At 56.5% G+C, this 11,623-nt stretch overlaps 1 protein-coding gene across 1 annotated transcript in view; it reads left to right on the forward strand.

Moving 5' to 3' along the window:
* The first annotated feature begins 3,301 nt into the window (after positions 1-3,301).
* LOC108542368 (kinesin-like protein KIF19) overlaps positions 3,302-11,623 on the forward strand; it is a 28,168-nt gene continuing 19,846 nt past the window's right edge. Inside the window, 2 exon segments of the mRNA XM_017892357.1 lie at positions 3,302-3,421; positions 7,905-8,069. Coding sequence (XP_017747846.1) covers positions 3,302-3,421; positions 7,905-8,069 — 285 coding nt within the window.

Genomic DNA, 11,623 nt, shown 5'->3' on the forward strand with positions numbered 1-11,623 from the left:
AGAAAGACACACAGTTCTACCATATGACAGATTTTTTTTTTTTTTTTTTGAGACAGAGTCTCGCTCTGTCGCCCGGGCTGGAGTGCAGTGGCCGGATGTTAGCTCACTGCAAGCTCTGCCTCCCGGGTTTATGCCATTCTCCTGCCTCAGCCTCTCGAGTAGCTGGGACTACAGGCGCCCGCCACCTCGCCCGGCTAGTTTTTTGTATTTTTTAGTAGAGACGGGGTTTCACCATGTTAGCCAGGATGTTCTCGATCTCCGGACCTCGTGATCTGCCCGTCTCAGCCTCCCAAAGTGCTGAGATTATAGGCTTGAGCCACCGCGCCCGGCCATATGACAGATTTTTAACACACCTTCTAAAAACATGAACTTTCCACTGTTTTAAATGTACTAGTCACTGTTGGATATAATTCATAAATAAAGGATTTCTGAAGCCCTCGTGTTGGTTTTAACTTTGCTACGGTAGACGTGGATCTCCCAGAGCCGGCCTGCTGCGGAGGGACTTCCTGGGTATCAGGGTCCCCAGGGCTGGCAGGCTCAGGACGTCAGGGTGGGTTTGGAACCCCTGCTGCAGGCACGGCCTTGGTTGTGTTTCGGGAGGCCAGGGCAGGCAAGAACGCGGGGATCCATAGCTGTGTTCCTGGCAAGTGCCTTGGTCAGACGCTGGAGCCTCATACTCGTAGAGGAATGGGACGTGGGTGTTGGAGGTGTCGCCCCATCCTTGCCAAATCCACCTGGCAGGGGTTTCTGCAGCACAGCGTTGACCCGGATGTCAAGGAAGAGGGATGTGGCCAAACATGCCCTGGCCTTGCCCAGCTGAGCTGCCAGGCAGTCGGCTTATAGGAAAGGCACGGTGGCTCTTAGGAGGGCTTGAGTCACCCACTCTGGCAGGAATGGACCCCCAGGCCCTTTCAACTCCATAGTTAGAATCATGAAGTTGGACTTGCCAGGTTTGAACGGCTTGGATCTTATCTTAGCGTGATTTCTTTCCTTTTTTTTTTTTTTTTTTTTTTTGCTTTTGTTGAGACAGGGTCTTGCTTTGTTGCCCAGGCTGGAGTGCAGTGGCCTGAACTCAACTCACTGCAGCCTCTGCCTTCCGGGTTCAAGGGATTCTCATGCCTCAGCCTCCTGAGTAGCTGGGACTATAGGCATGCGTCACGCCCGGCCTGGCCTTGGTGTGATCTCTTGTCAGCGCAGGAGCGGGTTTCTGTGCTTGGCACTGACCCTGGCTCTGGGCAGTGTCCTGCACTCTGGTTAGTGCAGCCTGGTGGGGTAAGGTGACCTTGGGGTGTGGGTTCACAGTTCGGTGTCCCCCCCCGGCGCCTGGGCATGCAGTGGAAAAGTTGAGCACAGCCTTTAGGTGTTGCATACACCTGAGAGCGGATCTGAGCACTGACTGGGAAAGGGGAGGAGACGACGCCTAGTGCATCAGAAACGTGGTCGTGGGCCGGGCATGGTGGCTCACGCCTGTAGTCCCAGCACTTAGGGAGGCCAAGGCAGGCAGATCACCTGAGGTCAGAAGTTCGAGACCAACCTGGCCAACATGATGAAACCCTGTCTCCACTAAAAATACAAAAATGAGCTAGGCATGGTGACAGGTGCCTATAATCCCAGCTACTCGGGAGGCTGAGGCAGGAGAACTGCTTGAACCCAGGAAGCGGAGGTTGCAGTGAGCTGAGATTGCACCACTGCGCTCCAGCCTGGATGACAGAGCGAGATTCTGTCTCAAAATAAAATAAAATAATGGGCATGGTGGTGCACGCCTGTAGTCCCAGCTACTCGGGAGGTTGAGGCAGGAGGATCACTTCAGCCCAGGAGTTCAAGGCTGTGGTGAGCCAAGATGACACCACGGCACTCCAGCCTGAGTGACAGAAAAAAAAAGAAGCATGGTCGCCGTTGGAAACGGCACTTGGAGTCCAAGTTGCTCAGGTTGCTGAGTGAAGCTTCAGCTGCTGCCATTTGTCTGCTTCAGGAGAAAAGCTCCAGGGCCATCCTGGTCTCTGCGTGAGGGGCCCTGGGGTGGGCAGCGCCTCTCCCGGTCTCAAGGTGGGAGAGGGACCCACCCTGCAAAGAAGAGGGGCAGCCCCTCCACCTGCGTCCTGGTGAGTGTCAGGCCGGCTCATGTGCACCAGGTGAGGCATGTGGAAACCCGGGGTTGCCATAGTGAGGGTGGAGGGAAAGGCTGCTGTCCCTGTGTGCAGAGGTGATCGGGAGGGCCACCCTGCTCCTTGGGGCCCCAACCACCTAAGCGGTGCCAGCCCGGCTCCCCCGAGGCCCAGCTGATGTTACCTAGGCGGGGCGGGGCTAAGTGCAGGCAGGTCTCACCTCTGTTGGGATAGCAGGGAGTGCGTTCCTCTGCCCATGCCCTCCTGCCAGGCCGCAGGTCCCTCCCCGGCCCGGGACAGCCCGCTGGTGTTGAGAGAGATGGAGCCCAAGGACCAGCCACTCATGGTGAGCGCCCTCCCTCATGTCCCCGCCCCCCCACACTGTGAGTGCCCGCTGCCCGCCGCCTCCCAAGCCTGCAACCCCAGCAACCCCTCTGTTATCAGCCCAGTCTACTCCCCAACTTTCCCTCCCTGGAAGCTAGCTGCCCTGCTCTTCCCCACCGCCTCCCCATCCCTGTCTTGAGCCTCCAGACACCCTCTCTACCCTAATCCCCATGCTGCTGGCATCTGGGCGTGTGGGCTCCGGGCTCCCCAGGCCCCTCCTCGGGCCCAATCCAGGCTGTCTGCTGGGGGACTCAGAGCCTCTGCCAACTGGACAGCGGTGAGCTGAGCTGGTGACTTGCCCCAGTGCTGTAGCTGGGTAAGAAGAGATGCCAGTCATGACTGTCCCTCAGTCACAGCTGTTGTTTCTACCAAAAAACTGTGTCCTTTTTACAGAGGGGGAAACGGGCGTCCTGGGGCCACAGCTCCTATGCAGCTGGGGTGGGTTTGAGGCCAGGATCTGGCCCTCAGAATAGGGAGTGGGGAGGGCAAGGCCCAGAGTTTCCCCTTGGGGAAGTTTCCCCTGAAGGAGCTCAGCATCTCTTCTGGAGGTGGCAGGACCGGGAGGTGAGGCCTTGGGCAGGAGGTGAGGCCTTGGGCAGGCATTCCCCGCCGTGTGCCCCAGCCTCCCCAAATGCTCAGTGAGGGAAGCCACGTCTTGTTGGGGGCATGGGCAGCCTCGTGGGAGTGAAGTCAGAGCCCGCTCTGAGGGGTGCGGGACTGTGCCGCTGCCTTTGCCTCTTCACGGAGACTGAGCAGATCCCAGAGCCAGAGGGCCGGGGGCGCGGCTGGGCTGCAGGGATGGGGGCCCGAGGATGAAGAGGCCCCGTGCAGCTGCCCTGGTGACTGCCTGCAGGTGGCACTTTGAATCCGCCCACCCAGTGACAGAACTAGAGGAGGGAGCCGCGGTCATTGCCCACAAAGTGGGGGACCAGGTGAGGCTGGGGCTCAGAGGGCTCCGTGCTGTCACAAGCTCACAGACAGGGCTCTGTCCTGGGGGTGCGGGTGAGACTGACACCGGGCCCACCCCACCGGGCCCAGTTTCTAGCCAGGGTTGGGGACACACAAAGTCAGGGAGAGATGAGTGCCACCAGCAGAATACAGCAGAGCCCGCGGGGTGGGCAAAGTCAGGGCAGGGGAGCGGGCTGGAGCCCCCCAGCAGGAGCATGCGGGGAGCCACAGAGCGGGGAGGGGGCTGGGAGGAGGGCAGAGGCTTCAGCAGGCCCGGCTCTGAAACTGTGTGGCTGGAAGGGGCCTGGGTGGCTGCAACTCAGCAGGGAAGGCGCCAGCATACTGTCTGTCACGGGAATTTCTGCTGCTTCGAAGCAGGCTCAGAAGTCAAGCTGTTGTCACAGCTATTAGGGATGTCTGTGCCCTCGGTGGTCACTCACAAGAAGAAATGCCCAACGTGGGGTGGAACTCAGTGTCACCAAGTGGATCAGGTTTTCCCGTTCGTCATTAGAGAGGCCACTTCATAAGGAATGAGATGTGGCCCCTGGGAGTCGTGTGCACTCAGGGGCAGGTGACCCTGGGTGTGTCAGAGGGAGCTCCCCGCTGAGCAGGGGGGCACCAGTCCTGGTCCCATGTCAGGAGGCTCCAGGGAATCATTGTCTGCAAGAAGATGAAATGGACAGAAGGTCAGGTGCACAGACATCTCCAGGGGGAGTGGACCTTAGGGAGGGCAGGTGAATCAGTGCTGAGTTCACGGAAAAGCAAACCAAAGAAACGAGACAGGCATTTAAGTCTAGGGGAGACAGGCTCTGCAGGAAAGGACACGGGAGAGGGGGTTGAGACCTAAGGAATCAGCTGAGAGAGTGGGGACAAGTAGGATGGGAGAGGACAGTGGCTTCATAGGATCTTTGCAGACGTCCTGAGGCTTTACATGATACACCTGCGTCATGGATAAAAAGAATGGAAGTTGGCCAGGCGTGGTGACTCACACCTGTAATCCCAGCATTTTGGGAGGCCGAGGCTGGCGAATCACCTGAGGTTGGGAGTTCGAGACCAGCCTGACCAACATGGAGAAACCCTGTCTCTACTAAGAATACAAAATTAGCCGGGTGTGGTGGCGCACGCCTGTAGTCCCAGCTACTCAGGGGAGGCTGAGGCAGGAGAATCGCTTGAACTCAGGAGGGAGAGGTTGCAGTGAGCTGAGATCGTGCCATTGCACTCCAGCCTGGACAAGAGTGAAATTCCGTCTCGAAAAAAAAAAAAAGGGAAATGGAACTCACAAGAAGGAACAGAGTCTTACTCTTGTTGCCCAGGCTGGAGTGCAGTGGCGCGATCTCGGCTCACTTCAACCTCTGCCTCACGGTTCAAGTGATTCTCCTGCCTCAGCCTCTTGAGTAGCAGGGATTAACAGGCATCCACCACCACGCCCTGCTAATTTTGTATAAAATTACAGAAGTACTTTTAGTACTTTTTGTACTAAAAAGTAGAGACGGGGTTTCACCGTGTTGGCCGGGCTGGTCTTGAATTCCTGACCTCAAATGATTCTCCTGCCTTGGCCTTCCCAAGTGCTGGGATTACAGGTGTGAGCCTCCGTGCCTGACAAAGCCTGCTTTCTTTTTTTTTTTGAGACAGAGTCTTGCTCAGTCGCCCAGTCTGGAGTGCAGTGGCGCGATCTCGGCTCACTGCAAGCTCCGCCTCCCGGGTTCCCGCCATTCTCCTGCCTCAGCCTCCCAAGTAGCTGGGACTACAGACACCCGCTGCCACACCTGGCTAATTTTTTTTTTTGCATTTTTAGTAGAGACGGGGTTTCATCGTGTTAGCCAAGATGGTCTCGATCTCCTGACCTCGTGATCCTCCCGCCTCGGCCTCCCAAAGTGCTGGGGTTACAGGTGTGAGCCACCGCGCCCGGCCAAAGCCTGCTTTCTTAATCACCAGTGCCCTCCTGCTTCCTGTTGGATTCCTCCTGCAGCCCAGGCCTGGCCGATGGCCGGCATGCATGGTAGGGCTGTGTGGACAGGAGCTGCCCCGAGTCATCCTGTCTTTTGATTGTCCCCATCTTTGGAAGGAGAAAAGCATAAAGAAAAGGGACTTCGCCGGGCGTGGTGGCTCAAGCCTGTAATTCCAGCACTTTGGGAGGCCGAGACGGGCGGATCACGAGGTCAGTAGTTCGAGACCATCCTGGCTAACATGGTGAAACCCCATCTCTACTAAAAAAATACAAAAGGCTAGCTGGGCGAGGTGGTGGGCGCCTGTAGTCCCAGCTACTCCAGAGGCTGAGGCAGGAGAATGGCGTAAACCCGGGAGGCGGAGCTTGCAGTGAGCTGACATCCGGCCACTGCACTCCAGCCCGGGCGACAGAGCGAGACTCCGTTTCAAAAAAAAAAAAAGAAAAGAAAAGGGACTTCACTTAGGTCGTGGAAAAGTGCTGGCCCCAGCCCTGCCACTGACTCCCGAGAACCAGTGGCTGGCCCTGGTCTCCTGGGATCTCAGTTTACAAAGCTGTGAGCCAAGGTGGGGTGGGGTGGTCTGCCCAACGGTGGGGTGCTTGGTCCCACCCAGCAGTGCCTCCCTAGACCCCGTGGCTCCTCTTGGCCACTGGGGTCCCCAAGGTCCTCCCAGCCAGGAGCTCCTTGCTGGATTAACCAGCTGAGGGCGAATGTGGTTTCTAATTGTCCTGTGTCCCCCTCCCAATTCCCTGGGAAAGGCTCCTTTGCACCTGTCTGTCCCCAGGGACCTGAATACACTTTGCGTCATAATTAGGTATTTATATGAGATGGCCCTGGGGGCGACCGGGTGCTCAGAGAAACAAACAGCAGGGCTGGGGATCTTGGCTGGGTCCTATTTTATTTTGTTTTGTTTTGTTTTGTTTTATTTTATTTTATTTTGTTTTATTTTATGACGGAGTCTCGCTCTGTCGTCCAGGCTGGAGTGCAGTGGTGTGATCTCGGCTCACTGCAAGCTCTACCTCCTGGGTTCACGCCATTCTCCTGACTCAGCCTCCCGAGTAGCTGGGACTACAGGCGCCCGCCACGACACCCGGCTAATTTTTTGTATTTTCAGTAGAGACGGGGTTTCAATGTGTTAGCCAGGATGGTCTCAATCTCCTGACCTAGTGATCCGCCCACCTTGGCCTCCCAAAGTGCTGGGATTACAGTCGTGACCCACTGCGCCCAGCCGGCTGGGTCCTTTTTTTTTTTTTTTTTTTTTGAGATGGAGTCTCACTCTGTCCGCCAGGCTGGAGTACAGTGGCGCGATATCGGCTCACTGCAAGCTCCGCCTCCTGGGTTCACGCCATTCTCCTGCCTCAGCCTCCCTAGTAGCTGGGACTACAGGCGCCCGCCACCGCACCCGGCTAATTTTTTGTATTTTAGTAGAGACGGGGTTTCACCGTGGTCTCGATCTCCTGACCTTGTGATCCGCCCGCCTTGGCCTCCCAAAGTGCTGGGATTATAGGCGTGAGCCACTGCGCCCGGCCGGCTGGGTCCTTTATTTTTGAATAAAGATCTCACTCTGTGGTCCAGGCTGGAGTGCAGGGATGCGATTCTGCAGCATTGAACTGCTGGGCTCAAGCAGTCCTCCTGCCTCAGCCTCCCATGTAGCTAGGACCACAGGCATGCACCACCATGCCTGGCTAATTTATTTTTATTTTATTTTTTATTTTTTTTGAGATGAAGTCTAGCTCTGTCGCCCTTGTTGCAGCTCACTGCAAGCTCCACCTCCCAGGTTCAAGTGATTCTCCTGTCTCAGCATCCCAAGTAGCTGGGATTATAGGAGCCCGCCACCACGCCCCACTATTTTTTGTATTTTCAGTAGAGACAGGGTTTCACCATGTTGGCCAGGCTGGTCTCAAACTCCCGACCTCAGGTGATCCACCCACCTTGGCCTCCCAGAGTGCTGGGGTTTCAGGTGTTATTCACTGTACCCTGCTCAGTCCTTTGTTCTCCCATTTCCTGTGTGTTGGGTTCAGCCCCAGTGAGCCACAGGAGACAGGGCCAGGAGTGGAAACGCTCAGGGTCGCGTGCAGAAACCCTGAGCACAGCAGCCGGGCGCCAGCTCGGCACTTCCCATCCCCTTCCCATTCCCGCCCCGTGGGTTCATCAAAGGAAGCGAGGCTGGTGGGTGCCTGGGCTGCTGTCCTCGATCTGGTTTGACCAAGGCAGTGTTTCCCGGGTGTCAGTGTGGGTGCTGGGCTGCAGAGCCCAGCAGGCCTGGGAGAGCTTCCCGCTGTGCTTTGAGGGTGCAATAGCGGTAAACGCTGCTCCTTAGAAGCAGGTGGAGAGGGTGCTGGGCCGGGGGGTGGGTGCAGGTCCCCAACCCTACTCCTGGCTGAACCACAGAGGTCCGCAGCCCTTCCCGGACCCGGACCAAGCCCCTTGGAGGGGTCCAGGGTGGGTGCCAGGCCTGGGGTCCATCCAGGGTACAGACCCTGCCCTATCCTGAGCAGCCTGGTTGGCTCGTTGCTCGCAGGTGGTGGTACTCATGGATCCCGGTGAGGACCCAGAGGATGTGGCGGGCACACACCGGTCCCGGGAGCGGACCTTCATCTTTGACAGGGTGTTTGACCAGCACGCATCTCAGGTCTCCACCTGCCCCTGCCATCCCTGCATCTCCCTCTGGGGCTGGAGCCCCCTGGTGAGGATATGGTCGCCAGGCAGTCTCGGCCCCATCTTCTCACAGGGACAAGGAGAGTGTGCAGAAAGCCCATCCTGGGGGTGGCAGCAGGAGGCCCTTTCACAGTGCAGTGGCCACCAGGTTGAGGCTTTGCATAGGCTCGTTCTTTTTTTTTTTGAAACGGAGTCTCGCTCTGTCTCCCAGGCTGGAGGGCAGTGGTGCGATCTTGGCTCACTGCAAGCTCCGCCTCCCGGGTTCACGCCATTCTCCTGCCTCAGCCTCCCGAGTAGCTGGGACTACAGGCGCCCACCACCACGTCCGGCTAATTTTTTGTATTTTTAGTAGAGACGGGATTTCAGTGTTAGCCAGGATGGTCTGGGTCTCCTGACCTCATGATCTGCCCGCCTCAGCCTTCCAAAGTGCTGGAAGTGAGCCAGGCGTGAGCCACCGCGCCCAGCCGCATGCGCTCTTTCATTCATGCACTCAGCCCTTCATTCCACCAAGCGGCCCTGTGTTCTGTGGGGCTAGAGTGCAGCCCTGCCTACACACCCACATCCTGGCAGGGGGGCCGACCAAATGGAGAAGCAGGCGTGTTGTGAGCACACATGGTGTCAGCCAGAGCCTGCAGAGAGGCTGGACACTAGACCCCGGGCAGGAGAGAGCCAGAGGGACAGGGATCTGGGCGGAGGCTTAATCATGCCCATTTCACAGAAGAAGCCCCCTATAAGAAATTGCACGGTGAGGCCCGGAGCCGAGCGTTTGGACCCAGAGTCAGATCACACTCTCCTAGTCCTCCATGCTACCACCCTCTACTAGTGACAAACGCTGTCACCTGACCTCCACCTGGGAGGGGGGCCACAGAGGGGAGCCAGGACCCAGGGAGGGGTGGTGGAGTAAGAGGCACCCCCCACTGAGCGGGGCAGGTGGAATTTGAACCTGGCCTCCTGAACTAGGAGCGACAGACCATCACCAGGGTGAGCAGTAGGGGGATGTATGGCCCCAAGACAAAGCCCAGCAGAGGAGTTCATGCTTCCTCCAGGCCCTGCAGCCAAGTGACCTCCCTTCCCATGGTGAAGGGTAAAATCAGGGCTCCCTGTGCCCTCTGAACCCCACCTTTAACTTCTTTTCTTTCTTTCTTTCTTTCTTTCTTTCTTTCTTTCTTTCTTTCTTTCTTTCTTTCTTTCTTTCTTTCTTTTTTTTTGTTTGTTTGTTTTTTGAGACAGGGTCTCACTCCATCACCCAGGCTGGAGGGCAGTGGTGCTATCTCAGCTCACCGCAACCTCTGCCTCCCGGGTTCAAGCAAGTCTCCTGCTTCAGCCTCCCGAGTAGCTGGGATTACAGGCACCTGCCACCATGCCTGGCTAATTTTTGTATTTTCAGTAGAGATGGGGTTTCACCACATTGGCCAGGCTGGTCTTGAACTCCTGACCTCAAGTGATCAGCCCGCCTCGGTCTCCTAAAGTGCTGGGATTACAGGTGTCAGCCACCATGCCTGGCCCCCATCTTTAACTTCTGAGAAGCCACGGGCCCAGGTGTGCACAGCTGTCCCCTAGTGATCAAAGATGGTTGCAGAACAGATCACTCCAAAGCCAAGTGGCTTAGAACTACCATTGATAATCGTCTTGCACAGTTCGGCTGGCTGACCAGGACCTGCTGGGCAGATTCCCACCCGGCTGCAATCTGATGTCAGGGGCCTGCAGTCTTCTGGGCCATTTGTCCATGGTGGTCCGTTCACATGCCTCTCAGTGGATACTGGAGATGGCTTGGAGATCCGCTGGGAGTGTTGACGTGAGAACGACGGTCTCCTCTGTGTGGCTTGAGCCTCCTGAAAGCATGGCAGCCTGCGGGCTCCAAGAGGGGCCAGGCGGAAGCCACCAGGCCTCTGGGAGGCATGGCCTTGCCTCTGCCACCCTTTGCTGGCCAAGCCAGTCCTAAGCCTGGCCAGGTTCAAGGAGAGGAGAATGAGACTCAGCTTCCTAGTGGAGAAGTGGCAAAGAAGCTGTGGCCATCATTAACCTACCACCCAGGTCCTCTCTTGTCTTCCCACTGGAGCCTGGCTGCTGAATTCACACGGATAGTTTCTCGGGAAGGATGCTGGGTGCAGGAAACGGGCCTGCTTCGAACACCTGGGCCGCCTATTGGCACCAGGAGGTTGCCCCTGGATTCAGGACTCAGCATGAAGCTAGAGGATTTGCTCGCGACGGCAGCTCCAGCTGCTGTCTCAGAAAACAGCTTCTCTCACTCTCCAGATCTGAACGGCGTGGAAAGTTACAGGGACTCGATCGTTGACATTTATTAAGGCCAAGTGCAGTGGCTCACGCCTGTAGTCCCCACACATTCGGAGGCCAAAGTGGGAGGATCACCTGAGCCCAGGAGTTTGAGATCAGCCCAGATGACAGAGAGAGAACTCATCTGTACAAAACAATTTTTTTTTTTAATTAGCTGAGCATTGTGGCACGTGCCTGCAAGTCCCAGCTACTTGGGAAGCTGAGGTGGGAGGATCACTTGAGCCCAGGAGTTCAAGACCGCAGTGAGCTGTGATTGTGCCACTGCACTCCGGCCTGGGTGACAGAGCAAGACCCTGTCTCAACACAAAACAAACACATTGTTTTTTTACTTACTTACTGAGTGGCTGCAACACACCAAGTGCTGTGTTCAGGGCCTGGCACACACTGCTTCAGAAGCCCCACGGCCACCCGATGACTCACACAGCAACAGGCCCTTGCTTCACAGATGAGGAAGCTGAGGCTTGGGGAGGCTGACGCCCTACCCGAGTCTCTACAGCTAGAGGGTTGTGGACCCAGAATTTGGTCCCAACCATGTATGTCCAAAGCCAGAGGTAAGCTATGCCGGCCTCGGAGCCTGTGCAGCCCGGGCACAGAAGTGGCCTCTTCCTTCTGCAAGCTCAGTGACCAACCAGGGCTTCTGGAACATTTAAATGAGACAAAGGCCCCGGAGGGGGCGCTAGAGATGCAGAGGAAGGGACTGCTGCTTCTATCAAGTCCAGCCAAACCTACACACCCTCATGCACCAGCCCTGGAGGTATCCTTGCTTGAATGCCCCTGTGGACAGGGAGATCACTACCTATCCTTCTAGTGCTGGGTATTGCTGCTTATGTCAACTTCTTCCAGCCTGAAACTTTCACTCCCTGGTCCTAGTTCTGTCCCAGAAAGAAGAGTCATGGTGCTCTTTCCAAGTCTGTTGCCACCTTGAGCCTTTTGCCACTCTCTTCTGTTCTCTTTTGAGATAGGATCTTGCTCTGTTGCCCAGGCTGGAGTACAGTTGTGCCATCACAGCTCACTACAGTCTGAACTCCCAGGCTTAAGCAATCCTCCTACCTCAGTCTCCTAAGTGCCTGGGACTACAAACCTGCACCACCATGCCGGGCTATTTTTATTAATTAATTAATCTATTTTTTGTAGAGACTTGGTCTGGCTGTGTTGCCCAGGCTAGTCTGGAACTTCTGGGCTCAAGCCATCCTCCCACCTTAGCCTCCCAAAGTGCTGGGATTCCAGGCGGGAGCCTCCGCACCTGGCCTCTTTACATTCTTTTTTTTTTTTTTTTTTTTTTTTTTT

Source organism: Rhinopithecus bieti, unplaced genomic scaffold, assembly GCF_001698545.2.
Source record: "Rhinopithecus bieti isolate Rb0 unplaced genomic scaffold, ASM169854v2 scaffold_1017, whole genome shotgun sequence".
Classification (NCBI taxonomy): Eukaryota; Metazoa; Chordata; class Mammalia; order Primates; family Cercopithecidae; genus Rhinopithecus; species Rhinopithecus bieti.